The sequence below is a fragment of the Hippopotamus amphibius genome, chromosome 7, assembly GCF_030028045.1.
Source record: "Hippopotamus amphibius kiboko isolate mHipAmp2 chromosome 7, mHipAmp2.hap2, whole genome shotgun sequence".
Lineage (NCBI taxonomy): Eukaryota > Metazoa > Chordata > Mammalia > Artiodactyla > Hippopotamidae > Hippopotamus > Hippopotamus amphibius.
The window spans coordinates 130420063-130445822 of record NC_080192.1 but is presented as its reverse complement, the minus strand read 5'-3'; the positions used below and the strand labels follow the sequence as shown (position 1 = coordinate 130445822).

General features: G+C 41.8%; 2 protein-coding genes across 2 annotated transcripts; both read right to left on the bottom strand.

The window, feature by feature from the left end:
• Positions 1-2123: 2123 nt before the first annotated feature.
• On the bottom strand, positions 2124-11008 carry SF3B6 (splicing factor 3b subunit 6). Its single transcript, XM_057740436.1, has 4 exons — positions 10687-11008; positions 7616-7734; positions 2538-2676; positions 2124-2390 (listed from the first exon to the last, which is right to left on the bottom strand). Exons 1-4 carry the CDS (start codon positions 10714-10716, stop codon positions 2301-2303), a joined length of 378 nt encoding a protein of 125 aa, XP_057596419.1. The 5' UTR covers positions 10717-11008; the 3' UTR covers positions 2124-2300.
• Positions 11009-11432: 424 nt separating this feature from the next.
• On the bottom strand, positions 11433-17293 carry TP53I3 (tumor protein p53 inducible protein 3). Its single transcript, XM_057740426.1, has 6 exons — positions 17162-17293; positions 16720-16862; positions 15141-15408; positions 13704-13916; positions 12603-12799; positions 11433-11792 (listed from the first exon to the last, which is right to left on the bottom strand). Exons 2-6 carry the CDS (start codon positions 16855-16857, stop codon positions 11610-11612), a joined length of 999 nt encoding a protein of 332 aa, XP_057596409.1. The 5' UTR covers positions 16858-16862; positions 17162-17293; the 3' UTR covers positions 11433-11609.
• Positions 17294-25760: the final 8467 nt, after the last annotated feature.

The window sequence follows — 25760 nt, the reverse complement described above, 5'->3', positions numbered from 1 at the left end:
AGATCTCAGTCTAGAGTATTTATAGCCAAGGTGGTAATGGAGACACTAAGGGGGGGAGGGAAGCAAATACCTACTGGCTAGCACCTGGAGAGGACATGATGCTAGGCTTTACAGGCCCTGCTTTACTGATACTCTTAAAAGATAATGCCGGGACTTCCCTGGTGGTCCAGTGGTTAAGACTCTGCACCCCCAATGCAGGGGGCGCAGGTTCAATCCCTGGTGAGGGAACTAGATCCCACATGCAGCAACCAAGATTCCATGTGCCGCAACCAAGACCTGGCGTAGCCAAATAAATAAATAAATATTAAAAAAAAAAGATAATATAATGCAGAAAACTATGATGCAATATGACAAGAGTTGGGCATCGTCCTATGAGAGCCACTGAGAGCTGTTAAGCAGGAGAGTGATGATGAGTCATATTAGTCATTTTCAAACTTTTGGTTAATAAATTCTCTATTCATACAAAATCTTTCTCAGAAACTTGGAACTTAACCTAGATGAACGTAAAGCAGCTCTGGCACACATGTGTATGTACATACATGCATGTGGACACAATCATTCCCTGTATGCTTAAAAGCATTTTGAGAAACCGCACCTTCAATGCCTGGTGCATAGGACCAATTGTAACTATGTCCTCAGCATTTTAGTATACACAGGTGTGGCACAGAGCAGACGCTCAGTATTTGTCCACTGAATTCAAGTTCTTATAACTGGAACAGGCTAAAAAGTTTCCAAACAATTGGAGGGCATTTTTAAACTCTTACCTTTAGGTTATGAAATTCAACGAACAGATATAGATATATATTAATCCAAATGATGCACCAACTGTAACTCAATAGAAGGAATTTCCCCTTGTTGTTAATGTAAAACAACTCACACTAGAGGCAAGTCAGTCTGCTACTTAGACAAATTACACTATAAGTAAGTCTAATTTGTTTTTCCCTTACAAAAAAGTCTTTTAGGAAATTCTTTTTACATTTGTAAATACCTAAAAGCACACTGTGCATTACAAAAATTAATAAGGAACTCATAAAAGCAGTCACAACAAAATCACAGCTGTGGCTCCTTTGTCATCTGCCTGCCTTCTTAAAAATGACCCTTTCTACTCTTTTACAGTGCTTTTGAAGAGCACTCAGACATAATTAATAAATAAGACAATTATTTCTTCATTTTCAATAGTAGGCTTTGAGAAGATAGTACAAGAATTATAAAATAGCCCATTTCCTTAAAGTAACAATAGATTTCAAAGCTAAATGCATTTAAAAGTAGAATAGTCTTTGTCCATTTAAATTATTCAGTGCTTGTACCCTTCAAACTGATTTTGGGTTATAGTTACATACAAAACAATTAAGTCCATGATTTTCCATTTGGCCCATGCGTAAACTATAAAAAGAAAATTATAGCTATCTCCTCCAAGCTGCTGAGCTATGATGAATGTGGTAATAACCATACTATTTCCATGCCATGGGAGTTTGTGATTATAAGAATAAGCATTAAGTATTTTATTTATGGCAAAGATATACTATGAGCTAAGGTCCAAAATATACACAGACACTTATTAACTAAAGAGAAAGAGTACATAAATACATATTAGACATGTAACAACGAATACCACCACCCACCCAAGCAGCTTGCTCTCACATTTCTAACAATGTGCTGTCATCTGAATGACCATTTCTAGAATAAACCTCCAAGGACAAGGGTACCTATATCGTCAAAAGTGTTTTGTTAACTGTAAAGCAAGTATCATTCAAATGTATTCACGTGGCTAATAACTAGTTGATATTAAAAAGCAACCTTCATGTAAGCATTTTATTCATTCACTCAACACAGTAAGCTTTGGTTTCCTTATCTGCAAAATGGAGATACCTACCTTCACTGGGTTGTTATGGAGATTTCATTAGTAATAGACAATCAATAAATAACAATACTCTACCTCTGATGGCTAAGCACTGGACTGGTCACTGGAGGCATTAAGAATGTCAAAAGGTCCCCATCCTGAAGAAGCTCAGTCTCTAGGACCACCTATCGCTGAACAATACTTGATATGGTTCAACTGCTGTTTTATTATTTTTTTTTCTGGTATAATACAGGAGAGGAAAATTTAAGAGAAAACACTAACGTGTTTTACAAAAAGCTACAAGTTTATTAACATAATATATTCTAACATATATCAAAGTTTCAAGCAGGTCTTTTTAAATCTCAAATAAGAAATCATAATATTCAGTATTAATTAAAAAAAAAAAGGGTAGTGGTGGTCATTCATGGGTTTTAGTCCAAAATGAAAATGCAGAAAATGTTTACTTTGGTGGATCTGTGTTGATGCCATATTTCTCCTTGAGAAGTTTCAACTGTTCTTCCTTCTTCTTTGTGTCCATCTTCTGAAATGCCTGAAAATGTGGTAAACACCAGAGTTAACAGTTACCAATCTACAGTCCAACGAATTTTCCCAAAAGCACTAGCTAGAAAAGAACTCAGGGCACATATCTCCCCTAATGGTATAGCTCCCACGTGATGAGAACCATGGCCTTACTTACCCTGTTGGCATTATAGTACAAAACCACGAGGTATCTGTTACAAACATTGAATCCTGACAGGTGATCACACGCATTCTTGGCATCAAAGATGTCTTCGTAGACCACATAAGCTGTTCCTCTAGTTTCAGGTGTGTTCCCCCTACAGAGTTGAATCGGACTTAATTAAAATACACATTTACTTGAAAACCATTAGAGGCAATAGATATGATGGACAGGTATGCTGGATAAGCCTATAATTTCTCAAATTAGGTAATTTAAAAAAAATTTTAAATAGCTCAGGTCAAACTTACTGTTATATTAAGAATACGAATATGGCTTCTAAAGCAATAGCAGCAAAGAACTAGCTTGAAACATTCAGTCTTCATGTTCACTGCTCTAGGCTTTCCTTCTTCTCATACTAACAATCAATTTTCAGTCTTACACTGGAAAGTATAGTACCTTAGGAGTGATAGCTGTTATTAGTCAGCAATGTCTAGGATGGGATTTTTCTTACTATGCATTTATGCAGCAAAACCAATACTTTAGTTATTTACCACACTAGTTCCTTGTTTCTAAAGATTATTTTGTCCCTCACTCTAATTTTAGTTCCAATCCTTAAAAACAAGACAATTTCCATCAATGTACAGAACACATTGATGTTTCTGGGTAATATTTTACTAAAGTTTATCAAATCCATAAAAATAAAAACAATGTTGTGTCTGTAGAGGGAGGTGGGGTTGGAAGGAAGCCCCTACCAAGAAGATGACAAAATTATAAATATACAGGAAAACAGCCAACCACCATCCTTTATGGCCAGGAAAGGATGTCCTTCAATATAAAAAGAGAGCTAATGTAGTTTCTTCTACTTTTCTTAGAAGATTCAATGCCTATTTATTTATTTATTTATTTATTTATTTTTAAGGGTTTTTTTTTGATGTGGACCATTTTTAAAGTCTTCATTGAATTTGTTACAATACTGCTTCTGGGTTTTTTTTTTTTTAATGTTTTTTGGCCACGAGCCATGTGGGATCTTAGCTCCCCTACCAGGGACCAGGGATTGAATACAGCCCCTGCATTGGAAGGTGAAGTTTTAACCACTGGACTGCCAGGGAAGTCCCTTCATTGCCCTTTTAAAAATAAAGAGTCAACTCCCAACTTTCACACATTCATTTTTATTTATTTTATTTTAAAAAATATTTTATTTATTTATTTACTTATTTAATTGGCTACGGCAGGTCTTAGTTGCAGCGTGTGGGATCTTTGTTGTGGCACGCAGGCTGTTTTAGTTGTGGCATATGGGCTCTTAGTTTTGGCATGTATGTGGAACCTAGTTCCCTGGGCCCTCTGCATTGGGAGTGTGGAGTCTTACCACTGGACCACCAGGGAAGTCCCAACACACTCATTTTTAATAATATTTGCACTTTTATGCATTACATAGCCCTATGTAGCTGGGCAAAAGGGCTGGTTTCTGGAGGGACTGGGTTTGAAGTGTGCCTGTTGGTGGGGTTACATGTGAGCCAAAGCAGAATGCTGGAAGGTGGCTGCAAGTGGAAAGTGGAAGCTGGATCTCGCTCATGGATATATGGGGCCTGCTTCTTGTGTAGGTGTTCCTTGCCATCTCCTCTCTTTACCTCACCAGCTTCCGTTAGGGGAGGTGCCAGGGAAGTGTGAGGAACAACAAACTGCAGGTGGCAGATGGCCACATGCTTATGAGTGGGGACAGTGGGCAGAGGTCCCATTTAGCTTATGCTCTGGTATGCTGAAGATGGATCCCCTTGCCTCTAGCTGTGTTCCAGGCACCAGATGCAACTGTGGAATAAGGTTTATTAACTGCCATAGTCCCTGCATAGGGTCAAGGAAAGGCAGTGGACCCATGGGAAGGGGAGGCACCTGCTTAGATTTGATCTACAGTCTTGGGCCCTGCTCAGAGCTTGTGCTTCCTGTAAAAGGGGATGGGATAGGCATAGGGTGCTGGGGTGGCTGGATAGTGCCAGTGGCATTGAATGCTCTCACTATGTCAGGCTGCATGGGCCTGATGAAGAATTTTATAACAGTATTTACTCTCTGCAAATAATCTAACAACTTTTGACTTCTAACCATTTTCAAGAATGCTTTAGGTATGAAAACTGGGGACTACCGAAGGAAAAAAACACTGTCCCAAAGGTTTTCCCAAAAAGTCTACCTAATTTTTCTCTCAGAATAAAAGCATAAAAAAACTTAACAACAATTTAAGTTCCTAAAGGGCAAATATGATTTTTGTTTTACTCCCACAGTGCTATGCATACAGCAAGTGCTAATAAGCATTTGAAGGGTAGAGATCTACTTTCTCCTATCAATTCTCTCACACATCTTTTCTCCAGGAAGCTAACAAAACAAAACAAAAGCATCTCTCTCTTTTCCTTTTACACCCTCTTAGGAAGTAGAACAGGGATAGGCACTAACCCCATTTTAAAGGTTCTCCATCTCAAGCGCCTGAGCCCCTAATTATCAACCTAATATCTTGAGATCCACATTGTAGTTTTAATTAAAAACAGGTACTTGGTACCTACTATATGTTAGGCACTGAGTCAACATTATTTTCTTGATTGGTGGGAAAAGCTTAAAGTATAATAAAAATAAGAAGATCTAATCATGCAACAACCTCTCTGAGCTTCAGTTGCTTCATGTGTCAAATAGTGACATCAGGTTCTATCACCTGTCCTACCTTAATGTGGTTTTAATAATCAAAATATGTAACAAGTATGAAAGGGCTTTAAAAAGTTCAAAGCACTGAGAGTCTGCTACAAGCCAGGTAAGGTGACCAATCATCCAGGTTTGCCCAAGACTGTCCAGGTTTTGGCACTGAAAGTTCATGTCCCAGAAAACCCCTTGGCACTGGGCAAACTGAGAAGACTACTCACCCTACTGCTAGGTGCCACAAACATGATCACAGCTACAGAACAGAAAACATCTGTTTCTCAGTCTATGACGCAGACCCAAGTTCCTGCACACCAAACTTTTCTGAATTAATTCAACAAATATAGTGTTCTTTCTATATGACAGGCACTGGAAATCCAATAGTGAAAAAGATGAGCCCCATCCCTTCCTTCAAGGAGCTTTATTCAAGCAGGAGAAAGATATTACATAACTAAATACAAAATAGTTACAGTTAATGAGAAGTATTATAAAGGAATTAGACAACTGGGGCAGAGAGTAATGGGAGGACAAAGGTTACTTTAGCTAGGATGGTCTAGGAAAACCACTCTGGCACTGAAGCTGAAACCTGAAGAATGAGGAGCCAGATACGAGGCGAGCTGGGTGAAAACCGTCCCAGGTGACAGGACTAAAAGCTACTCTGCTCTCTTCGTCTTGGCTTAACTCCACTGATCTCTTAATTGTGTACTATCAATAAATTTTGTAATACCTTCATAAATTAATCACAAGCACACTGCCATTTTCCTTATGATTCATTTACTTACATGCATGGGGTGCTTCACATGTATCAGGCATAACAACAAGAGTTGTCAACACAGAGTGAAAAGAATATATGGTTACCTGCCCTGGAGGAGCTCAAAGGCTAGCAGGAGCTGGCAGGAGACAAGTGAACACACGGACAACAGCAAAATCATGTGTCAACTAAGAAGAGAAGCTATGGGAGCACAGAGAAGGGGCGGCTAATGCACACTGGGAGGGAGCTACTCGATGACAAAGTGCTCTCACAGGCACTATCTAATTTGATCCTCAGGAAAATTCTCTTAGAAAGATTCTAAATCACAGATAATTGAAGCTCCAGGGGGTTATTTTGCTGTTTCACGTGACTAGCAAGTGCCCAGTTAGTATTTGAACCTAGGTTTTCATACTGCCTCCATGTTACAAGCTGAAAGGCACTGTCCACTCAGATTATCTTACATGTGAGGAAAAGGCCAGGCAACTTGTCTAGGGTTACATGGCTAGTAACAGGGCCTGAAGTAGAATTGTGTCTCCTGAGCCCCAAGTCAGGGGATCTTCTGTACACCATTCTTGTATGTCTAGAACAGGAGTTCTTAACCTAGAGTCCATGTACTCATTGAAATCACAAGCAAAATACATGTATTCTATAGAAAGGGTCAAAAGCTTTTATGAAATATGCAAAGAGAGTTCCTCAGAAGGACAGTTGATCTATAACACTTCATTTTCATCCCTGTTTGAGTACCAATGATGGTATATTTCTAGCTCTTGGTTTACTTTTTGGAAGGACAGTGATCATAGAAAAGGAGAGTCCTCAAGATCTCAAAGAGTTCTCAAAGCCAAGAAGGAACTCTCAAGTTATAAAAGAAAATTTATTAGGAAAGGGAAGTATTCCAATTAAAAATAAAAACCTTAGAAATCCTCTTAGATGGACTCAGGTAATTGGCTCATGCATACTAGTGAAAATGACAGCAGCTGTGGTACTGCACAGAGATTCAGTTAAGAATCAGATTTTATCACTAAATAGCTGTGTGAAGCTAGAAGGTACTTTTGCTCTCTGAGCCTTAGTAGTTTCACCTATGAAACAGACACACTGTCACCTCCACACAGGGCTGTAGTGTGATGCAAATAAAAGCACCTATATGACAAGTGTCACATAGTAGATGTTCAATAAATATCACTTGAAGGTATGAGCCCCAATCTTTAGATTAAATTAAAACATGGATTTACATTATAATTATTTTGCCCTATGCTTTTAAACCTTCAATAGAAAGCTATAGTTGAAAAAAAAATCATTTTTCTCAGTACTTTATACAGCTTATTCAGAAATTCTAGAGTGAGTAAAGCAGGCAATGAAGACTATTGAGAAAATTAGAGTTAACGCATATAAAAACCATAGTAGAATACTTCTTTACAAATAGTAGGCATGTGATAAATGTTGGTTCTTTCTCTTCCCATCCATTCCCCTCAGACCACTCACTACTTCATGCTCTCTATAACTGCATAACCACCATTCCTGGCTCTCACTAAGCTGGATCATGAAGGTGTCTGTAGGTACTTTTCCCTCAGTCTCTAGGCTCTCGGTTAGGCCCCCTGTCAGCTATAATTCCGAGATAATAAATTACACAATCATTTTCTTCAAACTTCATTTCAAAAGTCTCAGTAAGACTCACACTCTGATTTGACGAATAGGTCCATATTTCCCAAATATATCATACATTTCTTCGGCTGTGATTTTGTAGGGCAAATTTCTTATATACAAAATCCGATTTACTTCAGGTGGAAGTCGAATCTAAAATGAAAAATAATGTATTGTCATTATAATCAGAGGCAAGAGTGCTATCATTTTTTTAAAAATTCTCATAATAAATTCTAATAAAAATGATACATAATTCTTATAAGCTAAGAATAAGAATTATAATCTGGTATTACTGAAAATGGCATGCTCTTTGGAAAAGCAACTGGGCCCTGGTTTTAGGGATGGCTGTTAGTAGGAACTAATAAGGGGCTACTACAAAGCCCAGGTTTTCAGTCACTACAGATAAACAAAGATCTCCGACCTCATTCAAAAGGCTTCAATGCCACAGATGTGTGGGAAGGAATAAGGGAACTGTTCCTGTTTGCTGAATAATAAAATTCCCACTGATGACCCTTTCCTGGTCTTCTCAGGAACTTGTTCTATCAATGATCTATTCTCTCTTTTGAATTTACAGCCTTTCCCTCACCACTGGCTTCTTCCATTCCTCATGTGAGCAGCTGCTTATGTACTCTCAGTTGTTACACAAAACAAAACACTTACTTGGATCCTTCCTGGTTCAAATATTTAGAGAGTGCCTTTGTGATATATACACCAGGCGAGCTATTAGGACTACAGAATGAAGGGGAAAAAGACAAGGTTTCTGCCTTTCCTGAATTTATCAGCTCTCTATTTACTATCCTATCTTGCTCCTTTTTTTTCCTTTTCTTTCAGTCAAGCATCTGAAAAGAGCCAGGTTATACTCACCGCCTCATATTCTTTACTTCATGATGCCCATCAACCTACCACAACCTAGCTTCTACCCCAGCACTCTGATGAAAAGTACTTTTATGCACTAAGACCTTTCACTTGCAGTGTTCAGTTCTCTCTTTTTTGCATTAAAAATTTTTTCTTATTGGAGGACAGTGTTCAACTCTCATCAACTTAAGTTCTCTGAGGCGTCTGACACTGTTGACTATACTTTTTTGACTATTCTTGACACTATTCCCTTGGCTTCCTCCTAACTCTGGCTAGTTGTTATCAGTCCTCTTTGCCATTAAAATAGCCTCTTCCACAGAGTTTTACGTTTAGAGTTCTTTCCTTGACTCTCTGTACATTCCCCTTAACTCTACATTCTCTTCGGTCTCTTAACCACACATATGTTTGCCACACTAAGTCGATGACTCTCGAATATTGTACCTCCAGTACAGATTTCACTCCTGTGCTCCTTATTAACACACTTAATTACACACTGGACATTAATCCGCTCAAAACTATTAAACTGGCAACTATTTCAGGCATTAACCTAAGTGCTGTATAAATGGGAGAATAAGTTACTTATTCCCTGCCCTCAAACCAGTGGTGGTGGCGCTTCCCTCGTGGCGCAGTGATTAAGAATCCGCCTGCCAATGCAAGGGACACAGGTTCAATCCCTGGCCCACGAAGATCCCACATGCCACAGAACAACTAAGCCTGTGCGCCAAAACTACTGAGCCCACGCGCCGCAACTACTGAAGGCTGCACACCTAGAGCCTGTGCTCTCCAACAAGAGAAGCCACCGCAGTGAGAAGCCCACACACTGCAACAAAGAGTAGCCCCCGCTCGCTGCAACTAGAGAAAGCCCGTGTGCAGCAATGAAGACCCAATGCAGCCAAAAATAAAATAAATAAATAATAATTAAAAAACAAACTAGTGGTGGTGACAAATGGTAAACAAATAAGTACAATAAAGTTTTAGACTTCAAGATTTAAGGTTGAGCTCAGATGATAAACACTCAGAGAATAACAACATACTTCTCTAGTAAATCTGCTTTCTCACTCTGCAAGACACTATATCACATTTTCTTTTCTTTCCTCAAACTTTACCATCACCACTCCCTCTAACATCTGAGTTGAGCTGTATCCTCTCTTTCCTGCTCATCCCAGGTGATAACCTTGGCTGTTGCTTACTGGAGAAAGGAGACATGACCAAACGCTAAGTACCTTATAGTCAATGTACATTCATCCATATCCACCCACTTTCCCTCTCATTGCTATGTCAACCCCTCACCTACCCCAAACTACTCCTGAACTTAACCCATCTTTCTTCTACATCATCATTTTCTCCCACTCTACTGGATCATTCTCACTGGCATACAAATACACCTTATTATCATACATCTTAAAAAAGTTAACTATCATCCAGTTTCTCTTCTCCCTATTTACACGAAAACTTGTGAAAAGAGCTGTCTCCATTTTCCCAATTCCTACCTTCTTTTCATCCCACCGCATCCCACATTTCATCCACTGAGATGCTTATCATCAAAGTTACCAAAAATCTTCATTTCACCACATTCAATTATGTCTTCACCTTACTCTATCTCTCAGCATCTTAGAGTTGACCACTCTTTTTCCTGGGACAATTTTTCTTAGGTTTCTATAACACCCCACTCCCTAATGTTACAATGTAAGCAGCAGGGCTTTTTGTTTTATTCACTACTGTATCTCCAATACCTAGACGAGTGTCTGGCACATATTAAGTATTCAATAAATATGAATGATTTATTGTATCCTATTTCTCAAGTCTGGCACATACTAGGTGCTCAAAAATATTATCGAAAACATTCACGAAGGATCCAAAAAGCTCCACGATCTGAGACTTCCAGGTTCCAGTTGCCTGTTAAGCATAAGTAATTTATTGAGGATTCAACTGTGCTACTGACTTTTAAGCCGAGAAGATGATCCTGACGCCAGGTCCTAGGTGCAGGTGAAACAACATAAGCTGTAACACTATCACTGACACGAGGAAAATGGACAGAAAGGAACTCTCAAAAAGGGTAGGGGCCGAAGTATGGCTCAAGGAGCACAACCCTGAGGACGGGACTAGGATGGAATCCCCTCTGCCAGGTCAGCAATTTCTGGGCTTCCCCGCCTAGGGCACGGAGGAAGGCCAACAACGCTCTGATCACGCCGCTGAGGAAGTCCAGCAGCGAAATGCTCCCGCTCCTCGGCAGAAGTCCCCGACACTCACGTTCGCTCTCTTGGCCGCTTGCATCGCCATCTTGGCAGGCTGATGAGGTTACCGCAGCAAACACCTGAATTCCTCCGCACTCCGCTGGAGCTCGCTCAGCTTCGAGCGCAACACCGCGTCAGAGGCAAGACATCAACATCCAGACCCCGCCGGAAGCTGTTCTACCACGCCGGAATACCACCGTCTCACGTCGAAACGTGCTGACGTAGTCTCCCCTTACGAAAGAACTCCGGGGCAAAGCGGGTCTGAGGTACTTATGAGTCCGGAAGATTGAAAGGCGAGGGACCAAGACGTTTCCGCGATCTGGACCGGAAAGGGCGGGCCCTGGGCTTAAGAAGGGGAGGTGTTCCGGTCGGGGCGGCCCTGAGCAGCGGAAGCTGGCAGGAGGGGGCGGGGCCCGCGGAGAGCTGCGAGAGGTGAGTCTGTAGCCTTGGTAAGTTGCGGGAGAGGGCGGGGACCAGAGTGGGTTCTGGGCTGCAGGACGCTCGCTAATGCGCGCGGGACGCGGAGGTGCGCCTGGGCCTCTGACAGTGCGCGAAGCCAAGCCTGCAGGGTTCTGGCTGGTCGTGTCGTGGCCGACGCTGTACTCCATATTCAGAACCCCTGGCGCTGGTGCAGCCCCCGAAGTTGAGCATCAGTTGACCGGGCCTCTTCCGTGATCCCGGCAGCGATGCCTGTCCCGACCCCCACCTCACCCCGACCCCCACCTCACCCCCACCCCGGCGGCGCCAGTCCGCGCGCCACACTTCAAGTCCACTCTTTATTAGAATAGCTTTACACTGATCATTGGAGGCTGGGGGAGGAATGGGGGTTACAGGCGAGCCTGGGGTAGCACCAGGTCGCCTGACTACGCACAGTGAATTTTCTCCAAGTTTGCTCTTGGAGGACATAAGGTAGCCTTGTCCTCTACTGCCCCTCCTCCTTCACTGGGGCAGCTCCAGGACGATTTTGCCCACGTTCTTGTTGGCCTCCATGTACGCATGGGCTTCTTGGATTTCAGTCATGGGGTAGACTCTGTCCACAACCGGCAGTAAACGTTGAGGGTCCTCCGTGGAGAAGTGGGGCAGAATTTGCTCTGTGAAAGCCTTCACCAGCATCTGTTTGTACTAAGATAAGGAAAAGGGAGACCATCAGCCTGGACAGAGGCCTTACCTTGCCACTCCCCACTCTGCTTAGCCCTTCTGCTTTCTCTGAAACTTACACACATATAAAGATTCACACGAAGGTATTAATCCCTTCACTACCAGCATGTATGTGCATGCCCGTAGATTTGTAAGCTCTGTTCTGTCCCAGATAAAGATCATGCTTGGAGAAAATATTAGTGTCATTGGAAGCTGAAGGGCTGCTTTTAAATAAAGACTTCAAGCAGGAGGTAGCTGCAGACAGGACTTATATAGGTTCAATTCAAAAGGGATGCTTAACCTCTGCTATCCCTTAACAGGTGTGAAACCCTGTTAGGAACATTCCCAAAGCTGGCACCTGCTGGAATGCCACACAGAAAAGATTGCAGGAACGTATAATCTCTTAAAGGTAGAAGTTTACTAATCTTAACTTACCTAAGAGGCTTTCTTAGCACGCTGAGAACAGTTCTGCCTTTGAGAACAAAGTCTTGGAACTAATAGAAGTATTTCCTAATATGGTCAATGCTTTGTTCACTGTTATATAGTTTATGTAATACATTAAGTATTAGCTACCCTCTTTCCAAGATGTTGAGGCCTTTATCAACCAATTTTAATTAGTTCTGTGAAACTAGGTTAACTATTTAAATGAGGGGGGCCGGGGGGGGGGGGGGGGAATGAGGATCCTACATAGACTTTCTAACTTAATATGTGATCTTACTTTCTCAGGAATATGTGAATGAACCGTACTTTTCTAGATAATAGTAATCACATGTTTTCTTTTCACCCATCACTCACCTTTTTGTCCCTAGATCTTAGCAGACTGGTGATCAGGCTTCCTCTTTTAAAAAGTAGCTTTGAAAACAGAGGCCCACTGACGTCAGCTCCTCCCAGCAGACCATAGAGAACCCAGCGACCATCAAGAGCCAGGCAGTTGACATTTTTCTCCCAGTAGGAGCCACCTATGCAGTCTAGAATAAGGTTGACTCCAGCACCTTTCACATGAAACACAGATTTGTGATGCTAGTTAGACACAGAAAGCTTGATGTAAAATAAGAGTCCATGGTATATTTGTGTAAATGTGGGTATAAATAAATACAAGTGCAAGCAGTAAATCTACAGGTTGGAACTCAAAACATTGCTTATAGAAACATGGTTGTAAATGGAGTTTAGGTAACTGAACTCTATCATACATGTGTGATATAGTTCATATTTTATGATCCTTGCCACAGCAAGAGGGAAATGGGGCAACACCATGATCTGGTATTTCCCCTGACCTCCACATAGGTAGAGAAGCCACTGGCACCCAGGGGAACAGGGGAGATCCACCTCAGGTTACAGGACAGGCTAGTCCGTATCTAAGTTATCAAGTGTCTGCACTGGGTTGTCTGAATCATGGCTTTGCTAGCTTTGTTTTCATCTCTCCTTTTTGACTCATGTGGAACAATGGAAGGTCATGAGCCAAATATATGCAGATTTGGCTTTGGAATATGTAGGCATACACATCTACTCACCCATTTAAGGAGCTAGCTACCCAAGTCTACCATGACCAACTCCAGACTGGTTTCTGCCCCATGCCTTCTGTTAATTCACTGCAGAGTGGCTAGTTGATAAAAAGAGGTCCTGAATAATTCCAGGCTACTCTGTGGGATTATCTGCTTTCTAAAAAGTGTATGAATCATATCACTTATAAGGATGCACAGAAAAATCATCTTAGTCCCAAATACTACCTTCCTGTCTCCAGTGGTCAGACACCAAAGTACTGGAATTTGGTCTGGGTCCTAGAAGTTGTTGTGCTTCTAGCACAGGGAAGACTGATCCAGAGGCAACTTTGAGGCTGAGGAGGATTTTATTTAATCATCTCTGAAACTCCTGCTGAATTGCAGAAGCTTTGTTTACCTTTGGTGAATTTCAGTGTTGCTTCAGAAAAATCCTCTTCTCTGTAATTGAATCCAGCAGCTGCTCCAAGCTTTCCTGCCATTTGAAGCTTGTGCTGGGAGCCAGCTGTGACCAGAGGAGTAGCTCCAGCCATCCGGGCAAGTTGGATGGCAGCTGTGCCCACACCACTCGCTCCTGCGTGGATTAGCACAGAGTCTCCAGCCTGAACATTTCCTGTGACAGAAAGTATAGGAACCATTCTCTTTACTTTGCAAGTGCTACACATTCTCCACATAGGCTTATTCTACCATGATCACCTGGCCCTGGGACCACTAAATGTCAAATCTTGCTGTTTTAAGAGACCATGTTGACACTTCTTTTTTGTCTTATTGCCTCTGATCAAAGTGGGAAACAACTTTTGGAAACAGAGTTATTCGCAGCCACATCCATCATCTCTGTTTTACCTGTGAAATAATACCAAACATACCTCTGACCTACACCTGAATAAGTACAAATAACTACCATTCCCACTGCCGCCACCTAAAGCCAGCCTTTCTTCAGTCTGAAACTGGCCTCCAGCTGGTCTCACAAATCCAGGCACCACACACAGCCACCAGGCTCCTCCTGAAATGGAGCTTTCATTATGTCTCTTTCTCTCAAAATGTCAAGTGGTTCTTGATTGGCTTTTGTGTCAAGTCCAGATAGCCTGCCATTCAAGGCCACCAGGATCTAGTCCCAGTCTCATCTTTCACAAATTATACCAATAATTGTCATCCTTCAGTTCTTTTTTTTTTCTTTTCTTTTCATCCTTCACTTCTGAGTGAAGCAGCCAATCTCACCTTGATGCTCTTAGGCCACTTTGGTATCCCTTCTGTGCATCACAGCTCTACCACCCTTCAAGTCCTGCTATTCCAGAAAGCCTTCTCTGACCACCTTTGACCACACCAACTTTTCCCATCCTGAGCTTCTACTGTAGTTAAAGACACAGCGACCCTTCCAAACACTATGGTTGTTGTCCCAGTTACACTGATTCCCCAAAGGCAGGGACCCTGGGTGCATTCTTGGCTGGCCTCAGTGAGACTGGAGAGGAATCAAAGAGTTGATTGAATGGCTCCTGCTGCTGCACTAAGGCTCCCAGAGAGAAGCTTAGCGTGACTGAGAAGCTGGGACTACTACTGAGCTTACAGTGTTAACATGCGCACAGGCCTTCTATCCAGTGCTTTCCGGGTCTTCTGTTTGCTAGCCATGATTTTCAGCCTCAATATCAAGCCATTGCTACAGAGTATGAGGACCTGATACTACTGGTGGTACAGTAGGGTGAGGGGCTAGGTTGGGTGTGGCTCAGTGGCCAGATCAAAGCTGCCCTGTAGGACTGCTGGGTTTTGAGGTGGCTGAGTCATGAAGAAATTGAACCATGTTATATGGAGTGAGGGTGGGGTGGGGTGGGGTGGTCCTTACCCAAGAGATGTAACAGCTGGAAGGCAGTGAGCCAGGCCTCTGGGATGGCTGCAGCCTGGGACATGGTCAGTCCTGCCGGGATCGCCATGAGGAGCCCTTCAGGGACAGTGACGTACTGAGCCTGGCCCCCACTAGGCAGCAGAACCATAGCTGGGTCCCTGATCTTCCAGTGTCCCTGGCAGCCAGGCCCCAGCTCTGCCACATGTCCAGATGCCTCGAGTCCCAAAATGTTGCTGGCTCCTGGGGGTGGGTCATACTGGCCTTGTCTCTGCAGAGAAAGGTTGCACTACGTAGTAAGCATGATCAGAAAGCTGTGTGTCACCATTCCTGTCCCTTTTCCTATAGCCCCCTTTTTTTTTCAAGACAAAATTCAGGGACTTCCCTAGAGGTCCAGTGGTTAAGACTTTGCCTTCCAATGCAGGGGGTGAAGGTTCCATCCCTGGTCCGGGAGCTAAGATCCCACATTGCCTCACAGCCAAAAAAACAAAAACATAAAACGCAAGCAATATTGTAACAAATTCAATAAAGACTTCTAAAAAACAGTCCAGATCAAAAAAAAAAAATCTTAAAAAAGACAAAATTCAGGATAAAGTTAGGTTAAGTCAAGTAAAAAGAGAGGAGAGGTAATTTGTTTCACACAAATAAGAGAGTGTAGGTCCCATAATCAGTGGATGTCTAACTGGTAGAGTCCTTCAGTATTTCTCTCATCTAAACCCATTGTTTTACAAAGGAAGAAACTGAGGCCTGGGCAGGGAAATGCCTTGTCCAAGGTGGCAAAGCAAATTAATAGCACAACTAGGAACAAAACCATGGGCTCCTTAATGATAGTCCTCATATATCGAGTGCCAGGCTCTGTACTCACTCATCACAATCCTCAGAAGCCTCTGGCCAGAGGGTTGAGACCACAGGGACTGAACTAGGAGTGTGCATCACAGCCATTTGAGGAGCTTTTTCAAAGTATAAATGCCTGGGTCCCGGTCCTGTTTATTTTGAACACGTGCTCCCTCTGATTCTGGTGGACATTTCTTAGCTACTTCAAAAAAATGCAGCTGGCTCAGTTTAGTGCTTCAAAAAGAAGTCAGAAGAAAATTCTTGGAGTACCGCCCCCTGCCAGCTGTGGGATGCTCAAAGGGGAAAAAATACAGGCTTTGGAGCCTTAAGACAAAGACCTCAGTTTGAATCACAGCTCCCCCGGTTACTAGTGTTGTGGCCTTGGGCTCATTGCTGACCTCTCTGACCCTCGGTTTCTTTATCTGTAGACTACAAATGGTGAACAGGGTTGCCTGCGTTGTAAAGGAGATAGAGCAGGTCTAACACACACCCTCAACAAATGGTAGTTCCAGTCTCCTTATCTGGAAGCCTGAGCAGACAATGGATTGATGCAGAATGGTCTCTGCTGTGCAAATCCCCGTCATTTGTGTAAACAGCGGAGGCTGAGTGGTTCTAGTTTCAAACCCCCAGCACGCACATCATGATGAGCGTTAATGGCAGTGCCCTAGGTCTTTCCTTCATCTGGTGAATGTTTATTGAAGACCCTGGAGTCCCGCCCAGTCCCAGCCGCCGCCAAACCCCTGGGCACCTGGAGTAAGTCCGCCCGGTTCAGGGCGCTGGCTGCCACCTTCAGGAGGACTTCACCCTCCCCTGGGCTTGGCTTGGCCACTTCCTTCAAGTAAAGGTTTTCTGGTCCTCCCGGCTTATCAAAGTGCACAGCCAGCATGTTCTCTGAGGACACAGGGTGGACAGAACGAGGTTCTTTGAGGGGCACAGCGACCCCTGCCGGCCCGCGGCCTCCCTCAACCGGCCGGGCCCCCGCCCCCGGCTCTCCTTCCCGCGAGGCCCCTGCTGCCTCCAGCCCGACCGCGCGCGGAGGACACAGCCCGGGTCGGGGGGCAGAGAGGATGGCCGTGCGGGTCGGCTGCGGCGGGGCAGGAAAACACTGAAGCGCACGATGCAGGTTTCACTCCCTCTAAGTGGGAACCCCCCACCCGCCCGGCTCACTGGAGCACGTGCGAGTTACTTACTTGCTCCGGGCGGGCCCTTTGCGGCCGCAGGTGACACAGCAAGGTCCTGCGCGTCCTGCAGGTCCTCAGAAGGCTCAGAATCCCGGAGCAGTGGCGGACGGCCGCACTCCGGGCAGTGCAAGGGGTGGGGCTGACGAGAACCCACCCACCCTCGCCTTCTTCCTTCTCCTTCTCCTTTTAAAATGCAAAGCTAGTGGCGACAAATCAGATTTCCTTTAACTTTGAGCCTCTGGAATCTAGTCTTTCTCGGTTTGGCGAGAAATGCTGCTCCAGTGCTCACTTTGAGAAACCTTCTCTCTCTCTAGGGAACTCTTGAGTGCGCTTGGCAGGCGACCGGTCCATTTCCCAGTCAGGCCAGGCTTTTAGCCCACTTGCGCTGTAAGTCTGGCTTCCTGCCCTTTTGGGCAGGCGTCTCGAGTAGGGTGGGCAAGCAGGGTGCTGCTGAGAAAAAAAAAAAGGAGTATTAGGGGAAAAGGGAAGGTAAAAGCAGTCCGGGGGTTCTTGTCACTTCTGTGGTTCCTCCTGTCTTTCCTGGGGATGAGGGAGTAGCCCCTGGAAGATGCTGAGGACGTTTAGCCTGGTTAAAAGCTGTGTAAATAGGCTACATCAGGGTTTCTCAACCTTGCCACAATTGACATTTTGGATTAAATAATTTTTTTTTGTTGTGAAAGACTGTCCTGTGCAGCATGGGATGTTTAGCAGCATTCCTGGTCTCCACCCACTAGGTACCAACAGCACCCCTAAACAGCTGTGACAATAAAAAAAAATGTATCAACATTGTCAGATATCCCCTGAGGGGCAAAATTGCTCCTGGTTAAAAACCACTAGGTTAAAAGAATACACATGTATGTGAGCATGTATGAAAACAAGATAGGTAGCTTTTTTTTTTTTAAACAGTGCCTTGTAATTTATCGCCTCTTGTCTTATTTGATCTTCATAACACTTTACTAGAAAGGAACTGAGATATAAAAAGTTTAATTTGGTTTCAAGGAGTACATAGCCAATGAGTGTTAGAGCCAAGAATCAAACTAATATCTCCTGGTCCTTGTCCAGGGCTCTGGAGTAGAAAGAAAGGCTGCCTGGGGCAACAGTCTTTCCTATCAATTACAAAACCTCCTTTCTCTCTTTATTTACATCCCTCTGCTGAGCACATCTCTTGCAAGAGGGTTATCCGAATTACATATTTTCATAAGGCCCATTTTCCAAAAATGCCTGTCAGCCACCGTCCCTCCTCTTGCCATCTATGTCAACCCTATCATTGCAAGAAAAGGGATGGAGGAAGCTGAAGAGTGTATTCAGAGAGAAGGTTCATATGAGGCCTTTTCTGGTACTTTTGTGGTGGGTATTTCTTGCTACTTTTGTGGGTAGGCTCTAGTGGCTCAGCGGGACCATGTCCCAGAGAGGGTGGGAAAGCTCTGCTGCTGGCTTCCTCGTAGTTAAAGAATAAGATCCAAACTCAGTAACCTGGCACTTATGGTCTTATTCTCTCTCTCTAGAGAAAACCTACTCATCCTTCAGGACCCTGCTTATGCATCTCCTCTGAGGATTCTCCAGAGGGCATTTTCTCCCGCACCCTCACCTCTTTGGTCTGGGTAAAAACCAAATTTGAAGAATAACATCAGAGTTTCCAGACAAGGAACGGAAAGCAATGGATGCTGGGAAAAGCTGGACTTGTAGAGATTTATAGGAAGGTGACTGTCTTGTAAGAGTGTATGCCAAGTCTCTAGCTTAATGGTTGGGCTGGGCCCTCTTTGTTCCGGAGAATGGGCAAGTATACAGGGAGTCAAAAGAGCGAGGAGTCTTCTTGACATTTTATATGTCCGCAACCTACAAAGGTAGAGAACCACTTCCCCTTTCACATTTGTGGGCCTGCCATAGTAATTTAGGGTGTTCCAGCAATCAGAAAATAACTGATCTAATGGGAGCCAGCTGCCAGTCAAGATATGTTGGAATGAATGGAATATATGCCCAGCAAAACAGAGCAACTGGAAGAAAAATGAAAACTTGAATTAAAAAGAAAAGTAGTTGAGAAGATTCAGGAGTACTACAAAAATATTTATAGAATTAAAAACAAAAAGATTTCCCAAGTAAACCATTCAATAGATGATGCTTTAAAGGAGATGGTCATTGTTGAGAGCTGAATTAGTGGTTTAGAAGATTAAGGTCAAGAAATATCTCTGGCAACAGAGCAAAAGCCTAAAGAAATGGAAATTCATAAAAGGGTAAGAGATTTGGAGAATAAATTCAGGAGACCATGCCATGAGAATAATAGGAGTTTTAGAAGGAGGAGGAGGATGGATGAAGAAGATTCAGTAGTTGAAAAAGTAATAAAATAAGGCTTCCATGGTGGCACAGTGGTTAAGAATCCACCTCCCAATGCAGGGGACATGGGTTCGATCCCTGGTCTAGGAAGATCCCACATGCCGTGGAGCAACTAAGCTGGTGCACCACAACTACTGAGCGTGCACTCTAGAGCCTGCGAGCCACAACTGTTGAGCCTATGTGCCACAACTGCTGAAGCCTGCGCACCTAGAGCCCGTACTCCGCAACAAGAGAAGCCACCACAATGAAAAGCCCATGCACCACAAAGAGTAGCCCCTGCTCACCGCAACTAGAGAAAGCCGTGTGCAGCAGTGAAGACCCAACACAGCCAACAAATAAATAATTAATTTTTAAAAGTAATAATAAAAATTTCCTAAACTGTATCAGGTTCTGCAAATTGAAATGGTTCACTGAGTTAAAGGATGGACTGATAAGAAAAAAACCACACATACCTATATTTTGTAAAATTCTTACAAATTTTCAAGTCAAAAGAATAAGTTACCTACAAAAGGTTAAAAAATCAAAATGGCATCAAGTTTCTATCTGCAATCTAGAAGCTAGAAGAGAGCAGACTAGCATCTACTGACTAGAAGGGATGCAACCCAATAATCCTATACCCAGCAAAGATAGATAATTTTTGCACTTTTCAGGGCTAAGAAAAATATATTTGAGAATATGCAAGAATTCAGAAACCCGTTGCCCAGATCCACCTCTCAATACTTGAGTAAAGGCTCTAATCAAATAACAAATGTCCTAGAACAAGAGGCAGATGGAGAGGAAACAATTGTAAGCAACAAACTTTGCAAAATATGTAGAATTAAACTGATTGGATAAACAAAAATCTGAATGGATAAGGATAGATAAGGTATGTATAATGTAATTGGTAAATAAGAACTTTTAAAATGTAAAAATTACTTTGAGGGCAATTCTAAGTAATAATCAAGCACTAACTGTACTAAACTATCTCCACAAAACTAGGAGTAGAGGTGCTAAAGACTTTATCTCATTGGTGAATGCTTTGGTGGGAAAAACAAAGAAGGGAAGAGGGGATACAATCTTAAGGGGAAATAGATTATATTCAGTAGAGATGTATCTGATTATGAAAGTTGGGAAATGGACAAGAGAACCTCCAAATTAGCAAGGGGGAAAAATGGAAATGATAACCACCTAATAAAGCCAGTAAAGGAAATAAAAGGAAAAAGAAAATAAAAATGTTTAATAATAAAATGAAAAAATAAAATCAAGCATAGTAATTGTTTTTCTTTTTTGGCTGTGTGTCTTGTGAGATCTCAGTTCCCCCGATCAGGGATTGAACCTGGACCATGGCAGTGAAAGCCTAGAATCCTAACCACTAGGCCACCAGGGAACTCCCAGCAATTTTTTAAATAAATTTAAACAAATAGATTATCCTATTATAAGTCCCAGATTGCCAGATGACTTTAAAAAGGTAAGATCTATGGAGAAGATATAATAATTATGAGGCTGAGGGACTTCCCTGGTAGTCCAGTGGTTAAGACTCTGTGCTCCCAGAGCAGGGGGCATGGGTTTGATCCCTGGTTAGGGAACTAGATCCCGCGTGCTGCAACTAAGACCCAGCACAGCCAAATAAATTAATAAATAAAATAAATATTAAAAAAAATTATGAGGCTGAATGCAAAAAACAACAAAGCTAACTTAGAAATTCAAGGATAAATGAATAAAAATGTAGTCATAGTGGAAGACTTCAGTACATCCTCTCAGAATTTGAGTGATATAATGGAAAAAAATTACACAGGAGAGTTGAATAACTTGATTTAATAAACCTTGCAAATAGAGTATATACCTTTTAGGTCCATGGAACATTTATAAAATTGATCAAGTATTTGGCACCAAAGAAAGACCTTAACAAATTTTAGAAAGCAAGAATTTTACAGGCCATGTTTACTCAACCACATGTCAATAAAATTAGAAATAAATGATAAAAAGAGGATACCTTGACCTCCCCAGAAATTCCTTAACTATTTGGAAGAGACACATTCTAAAATAACATGGAGCAAAGTGGATACTATAAGGGAAATTAAAAGGAAAAGGGGAAGAATTACAAACTATGTAGAAATAAACAAAAGCCGAATAACCTTAAATGTGTTCAGTATTAAAGAAAGTGAAAAATGAAGGAATTTTGCTAATTTCATTTAAGAAATTAGCAAAGTAACACAAAAAAATAAACTGGAAAAAAGAATAAAAATAAGAACTGACATTAGTGAAATAGAAAACAAACAAAAAAGTAGAAAAGATACATAAGTCCAGAGGCTAATTCTTTAAAGGAACCAATAACATAGATGAAATCTATTGTGAGTTGGACTTAGGGAATAAGAGAGAAACGCTGAAAGATTAGGAATAAGAAAGGAGACATAACTACAGATATAGGAGTGATATAAAGAAGAATTCATTCAAATCGCATATAACTTTATGGCAATAAATTTAAAACCCTAGGGAAAATGGAAGATTTTCTAGCACAATTACTCCTCCCAATGGGAGGGGTGTTTTCACCTCACTCCATTGATGCTGGGCTTGGCCATGTGACTTGCTTTGGCCAGTGGAATAGGACACAAGTAATGAGGACATGGTTGTTTTCCATCAGTTCTCCTGCCCTCCTCCCATCCAGTGGTACTCTCCTTCAATTTATCCCAGAATGAGAAACACAGAGCAGATCTGAACCCAACCTGCTGTCTGGGGCCAAGTCCAGGAGAGCCCAGCATGGCACAGCATAGCCATAACTGAGCAAGAAACATTTGTTATTATAAACTTTGAGGTGGCTTATTTTGTAGCAAAAGTTGATTAATAAAGACAAAATTTTCTTTAAAAACTTAACAAATGGGGACTTCCTAGGTGGCACAGTGGTAAAGAATCTGCCTGCCAATGCAGGGGACACAGGTTTGAGCCCTGCCCTGGGAAGATTCCACATGCCACAGAGCAACTAAGCCTGAGCGCCACAACTATTGAGCCTGTGCTCTAGAGCCCGTGAGCCACAACTATTGAGCCCATGTGCTGCAACTATTGAAGCCCATGCGCTTAGAGCCCGTGCTCCAAAACAAGAGAAGCCACTACAATGAGTCTGCACACCACAATGAAGAGTAGCCCCCGCTCGCAGCAACTAGAGAAAGCCCGTGTGCAGCAATGAAGACCCAATGCAGCCAATAAATAAATAAAATAAATAAATAAATTTATAAAAAAAAACAGCAAATGGAATTTAGCAATTTATCAAAAGAATAACACAATATGACTATACATAAAAAATCAATAGCTATTATGGAAAACAGTATTGCAGTTCCTCAAAATACTTAAAATAGAATTACCCTATGATCCAGCAATTCCACTTCTGGGTATATACCACAAATATTTGAAAGTAAGGACTCAAATAGCTATTTGTACACAAGTGTTCATAGCAGCATTATTCACAATAGCCAAAAAGTGGAAACAATCCAAGTGTCCATCGACAACGAATGAATAAACAAAATGTGGTATGTACATTCAATGGAATATTATTCAGCATTAAAAAGGAAGAACATTTTGACACATGGTACAATATAGTTAAACCTTGAAGACATTATGCTAAACGAAATAACCAATCACAAAAGGACAAAAGGACACTTCTATGTTCACTTATATGAGGTACCTAGAGTAGTCAAATTCATAGAGACAGAAAGTAGAATGGTGGTTGCCAGGGGCTGGAGGGAGAGGGAAATGGGGAGTTAGTGTTCAATGGGTACAGGGTTTCAGTTTTGCAAGATGAAAAGAGTCTGGTAATGGACGCAGGTGATGTTTACCCAAAAATGTGAATGTACTTAATGCCACTGACCTATACCCTTTAAATGGTCAAGATGGTAAAATTTGCTATATTAGTTACCACAATTAAGAATAAATAAATAGGAAAGTATAAAAAACATATAAAAATATAGAGAATAATGAACCTCTGTATGCCTGTCATGCAACTTCAGTGATTAACACCTGGGCAGTCTTATTGTGTCACATCAGGAGATGCATAATGTCTGATTGAGTCTCATTTTGTGTTGTTAAGACATCCTCCTTTCAGGTATTGCCAGTTGGCTCACTTCATTATGAAGTTCCCCCATTAGGTTTTTCACCTGATCACTCAGTAGCCATTGATGATCATTCTGTAGATCAGTATCTCTCCAGCTTTATTGTGCTTATATCACCTGGGGATCTTGTTAAACTATGTATTCTGACTCAGTAGGTCTGAATTGGGGCATGAAACTCTCTCTGCATTTCTAACATGTTTTCAGGTGAAGCCAGTGCTAATAGTCCATGGACCACATTTGGAGTAGCAAGCGCCTAGATTATTTCACTAGGGCTTTCCTTTCTTTCATTAAGTAATATTTGGTTACTGTGAGCCATAGCTTGTACAAAAAAATAAAAGTAAATGGTGTTTACCAAGCTTCAAAATAAGGATTTCATGTCCTAGCATCTTCCAAAGGTGACTTACGATTTTTAAAAACAGAAACATTATAAATCATAGACCGGCATAGTTGAGGAGTTTCAACCCATTGCAGTTATTATTTTTTTTGAGGCTCAGCATCTCATTTTTGGCCAATGGGGCCTTGCTTGTTGGTATGGCAAGATGTTACAGGCTCATCTTGTACATTTCCTGTTCAAATCTGGATTCAGTCATTTCTCAAAGGAACCTGATTCCTATTATTGGAAAATGGCATTTAGAAACCACAGTCTGTGCACAAGAGGTGCCTTATTGCTATGGCTCTTGTTTCTAGTCCTTAATGGACAGAGCTAGGAAACAACTATTTTTTTTGAGAAAAAAAAACCAAGAGTTTCAACTGATATCTCCAATTCAAATTTAGGATTATAGGGTTTTTAACTCCTTTGAGTTTATATATATTTTTCCTGAAAATCATGAGTTCTAATGATCTTAGTATACTTGTTTGATTTAATCTACACTATATTCATATGTTTCAGAATACAGTTATTATTAATAGTAACATGATCACTGAAAACAGTTTAAAATTTCATTGCTGTCCTCTTTGTTCCTAGGATATATCCCCAAATAAGGACATACACTCAAATTATTATGCTTTTGATTTAGCATCACTTGAAATTATCCCTTTCTGTGTGGCTAACCTATCAACTGGAAACACAGCTAAGTTTATTTCTTTAATTAATTTTGCATTTTAGAGGTTCTTTTTTTTTTTTAACATTTTTAAGTTTGTTTTGAAATTATGTGAAACATTTACATGGTATCAAAGTCAACAAAACGGGGTACATTCAGAGAAATCTAGAACCTATCTAGAAATCTATACCTGTCCCTTTCACCCTGTTTCCTCCTCTTCCCTAAGGTAAACATTGACTTACCTTAGTTTTTGTTTTATTCTATTTTTTAAACAATAAGCAAATATGTATAGCTATGTTCACATATTCTCCTTTTCTAAGATAAAAATGTAGCATACCAAATATATTGTTCTGTATTTTGCATTTTTGTACAGAACAACATATTTTGGAGATTATCCTATAGCAGTTTACATCCTTTCTTTCTTTCTTTCTTTCTTTCTTTCTTTCTTTCTTTCTTTCTTTCTTTCTTTCTTGGCTGCATTGGGTCTTCGTTGCTGCTCGCAGGCTTTCTCTAGTTGTGGAGAGCAGGGGCTACTCTTCGTTGTGGTCTGGGGGCTGCTCGCTGCGGTTGCTTCTCTTGTTGCAGAGCACGGGCTCTAAGTGAGAGAGCTTCAGTAGTTGTGGCACACGGACCCAGTTGCTCCGTGGCATGTGGGGTCCTCCCGGACCAGGGACCAAACCCATGTTCCCCACATTGTCAGGCAGACTCCCAACCACTGCACCACCAGGGAAGTCCCCATTCCTTTTTATAGCTACATCCAGTGTGTGAATATACAAAAGTTTATTCACTGAATCCCCTCCTGATGGATACTTGGATGGTGATAGAGAGATCTGAGATAAAGGAAATATGTTTGAAGGCCCTGTGGCTAGAGGAGGAGCAGGGTGGGAAATGAGGCTGCAGAGATAGGCATGGGTCAGTCTACTCAGACTTGTTGGCCCTGTAAGGTTTTTATTATTACTCTAGAAGGAATGGAAGACTACTGAAGTGTATTAAGCAGGGCTGTGACATGATTAAATCAGCATTTGAAGAGATCACTTTTATTGCAACATAGTTTGTGGGTTAGTAAAGATAAGAGTGAGTATAGAGAAATCTTTTAGAAAGTATCGCAGTAGCCCAGGTGAAAAGTGATGGTGGCAGTGAAATAGAGAGAAAGGGAAA

What these genes read in the sequence shown, in the direction of transcription:
- SF3B6 (XM_057740436.1), bottom strand. Translation starts at nt 10,716, where the DNA reads ATGGCGATGCAAGCGGCCAAGAGAGCGAAC. An exon ending in CCTATTCGTCAAATCAGAGT is followed by an intron (nt 2,677 to 7,615) that starts GTGAGTCTTACT and finishes TCAACTCTGTAG; the next exon opens with GGGGAACACACCTGAAACTA. An exon ending in TGTACTATAATGCCAACAGG is followed by an intron (nt 2,391 to 2,537) that starts GTAAGTAAGGCC and finishes CCACATTTTCAG; the next exon opens with GCATTTCAGAAGATGGACAC.
- TP53I3 (XM_057740426.1), bottom strand. Translation starts at nt 16,857, where the DNA reads ATGCTGGCTGTGCACTTTGATAAGCCGGGAGGACCAGAAAACCTTTAC. An exon ending in AACACTGAAATTCACCAAAG is followed by an intron (nt 12,800 to 13,703) that starts GTAAACAAAGCT and finishes TTCATGTGAAAG; the next exon opens with GTGCTGGAGTCAACCTTATT. An exon ending in TAAGATCTAGGGACAAAAAG is followed by an intron (nt 11,793 to 12,602) that starts GTGAGTGATGGG and finishes TCCTTATCTTAG; the next exon opens with TACAAACAGATGCTGGTGAA.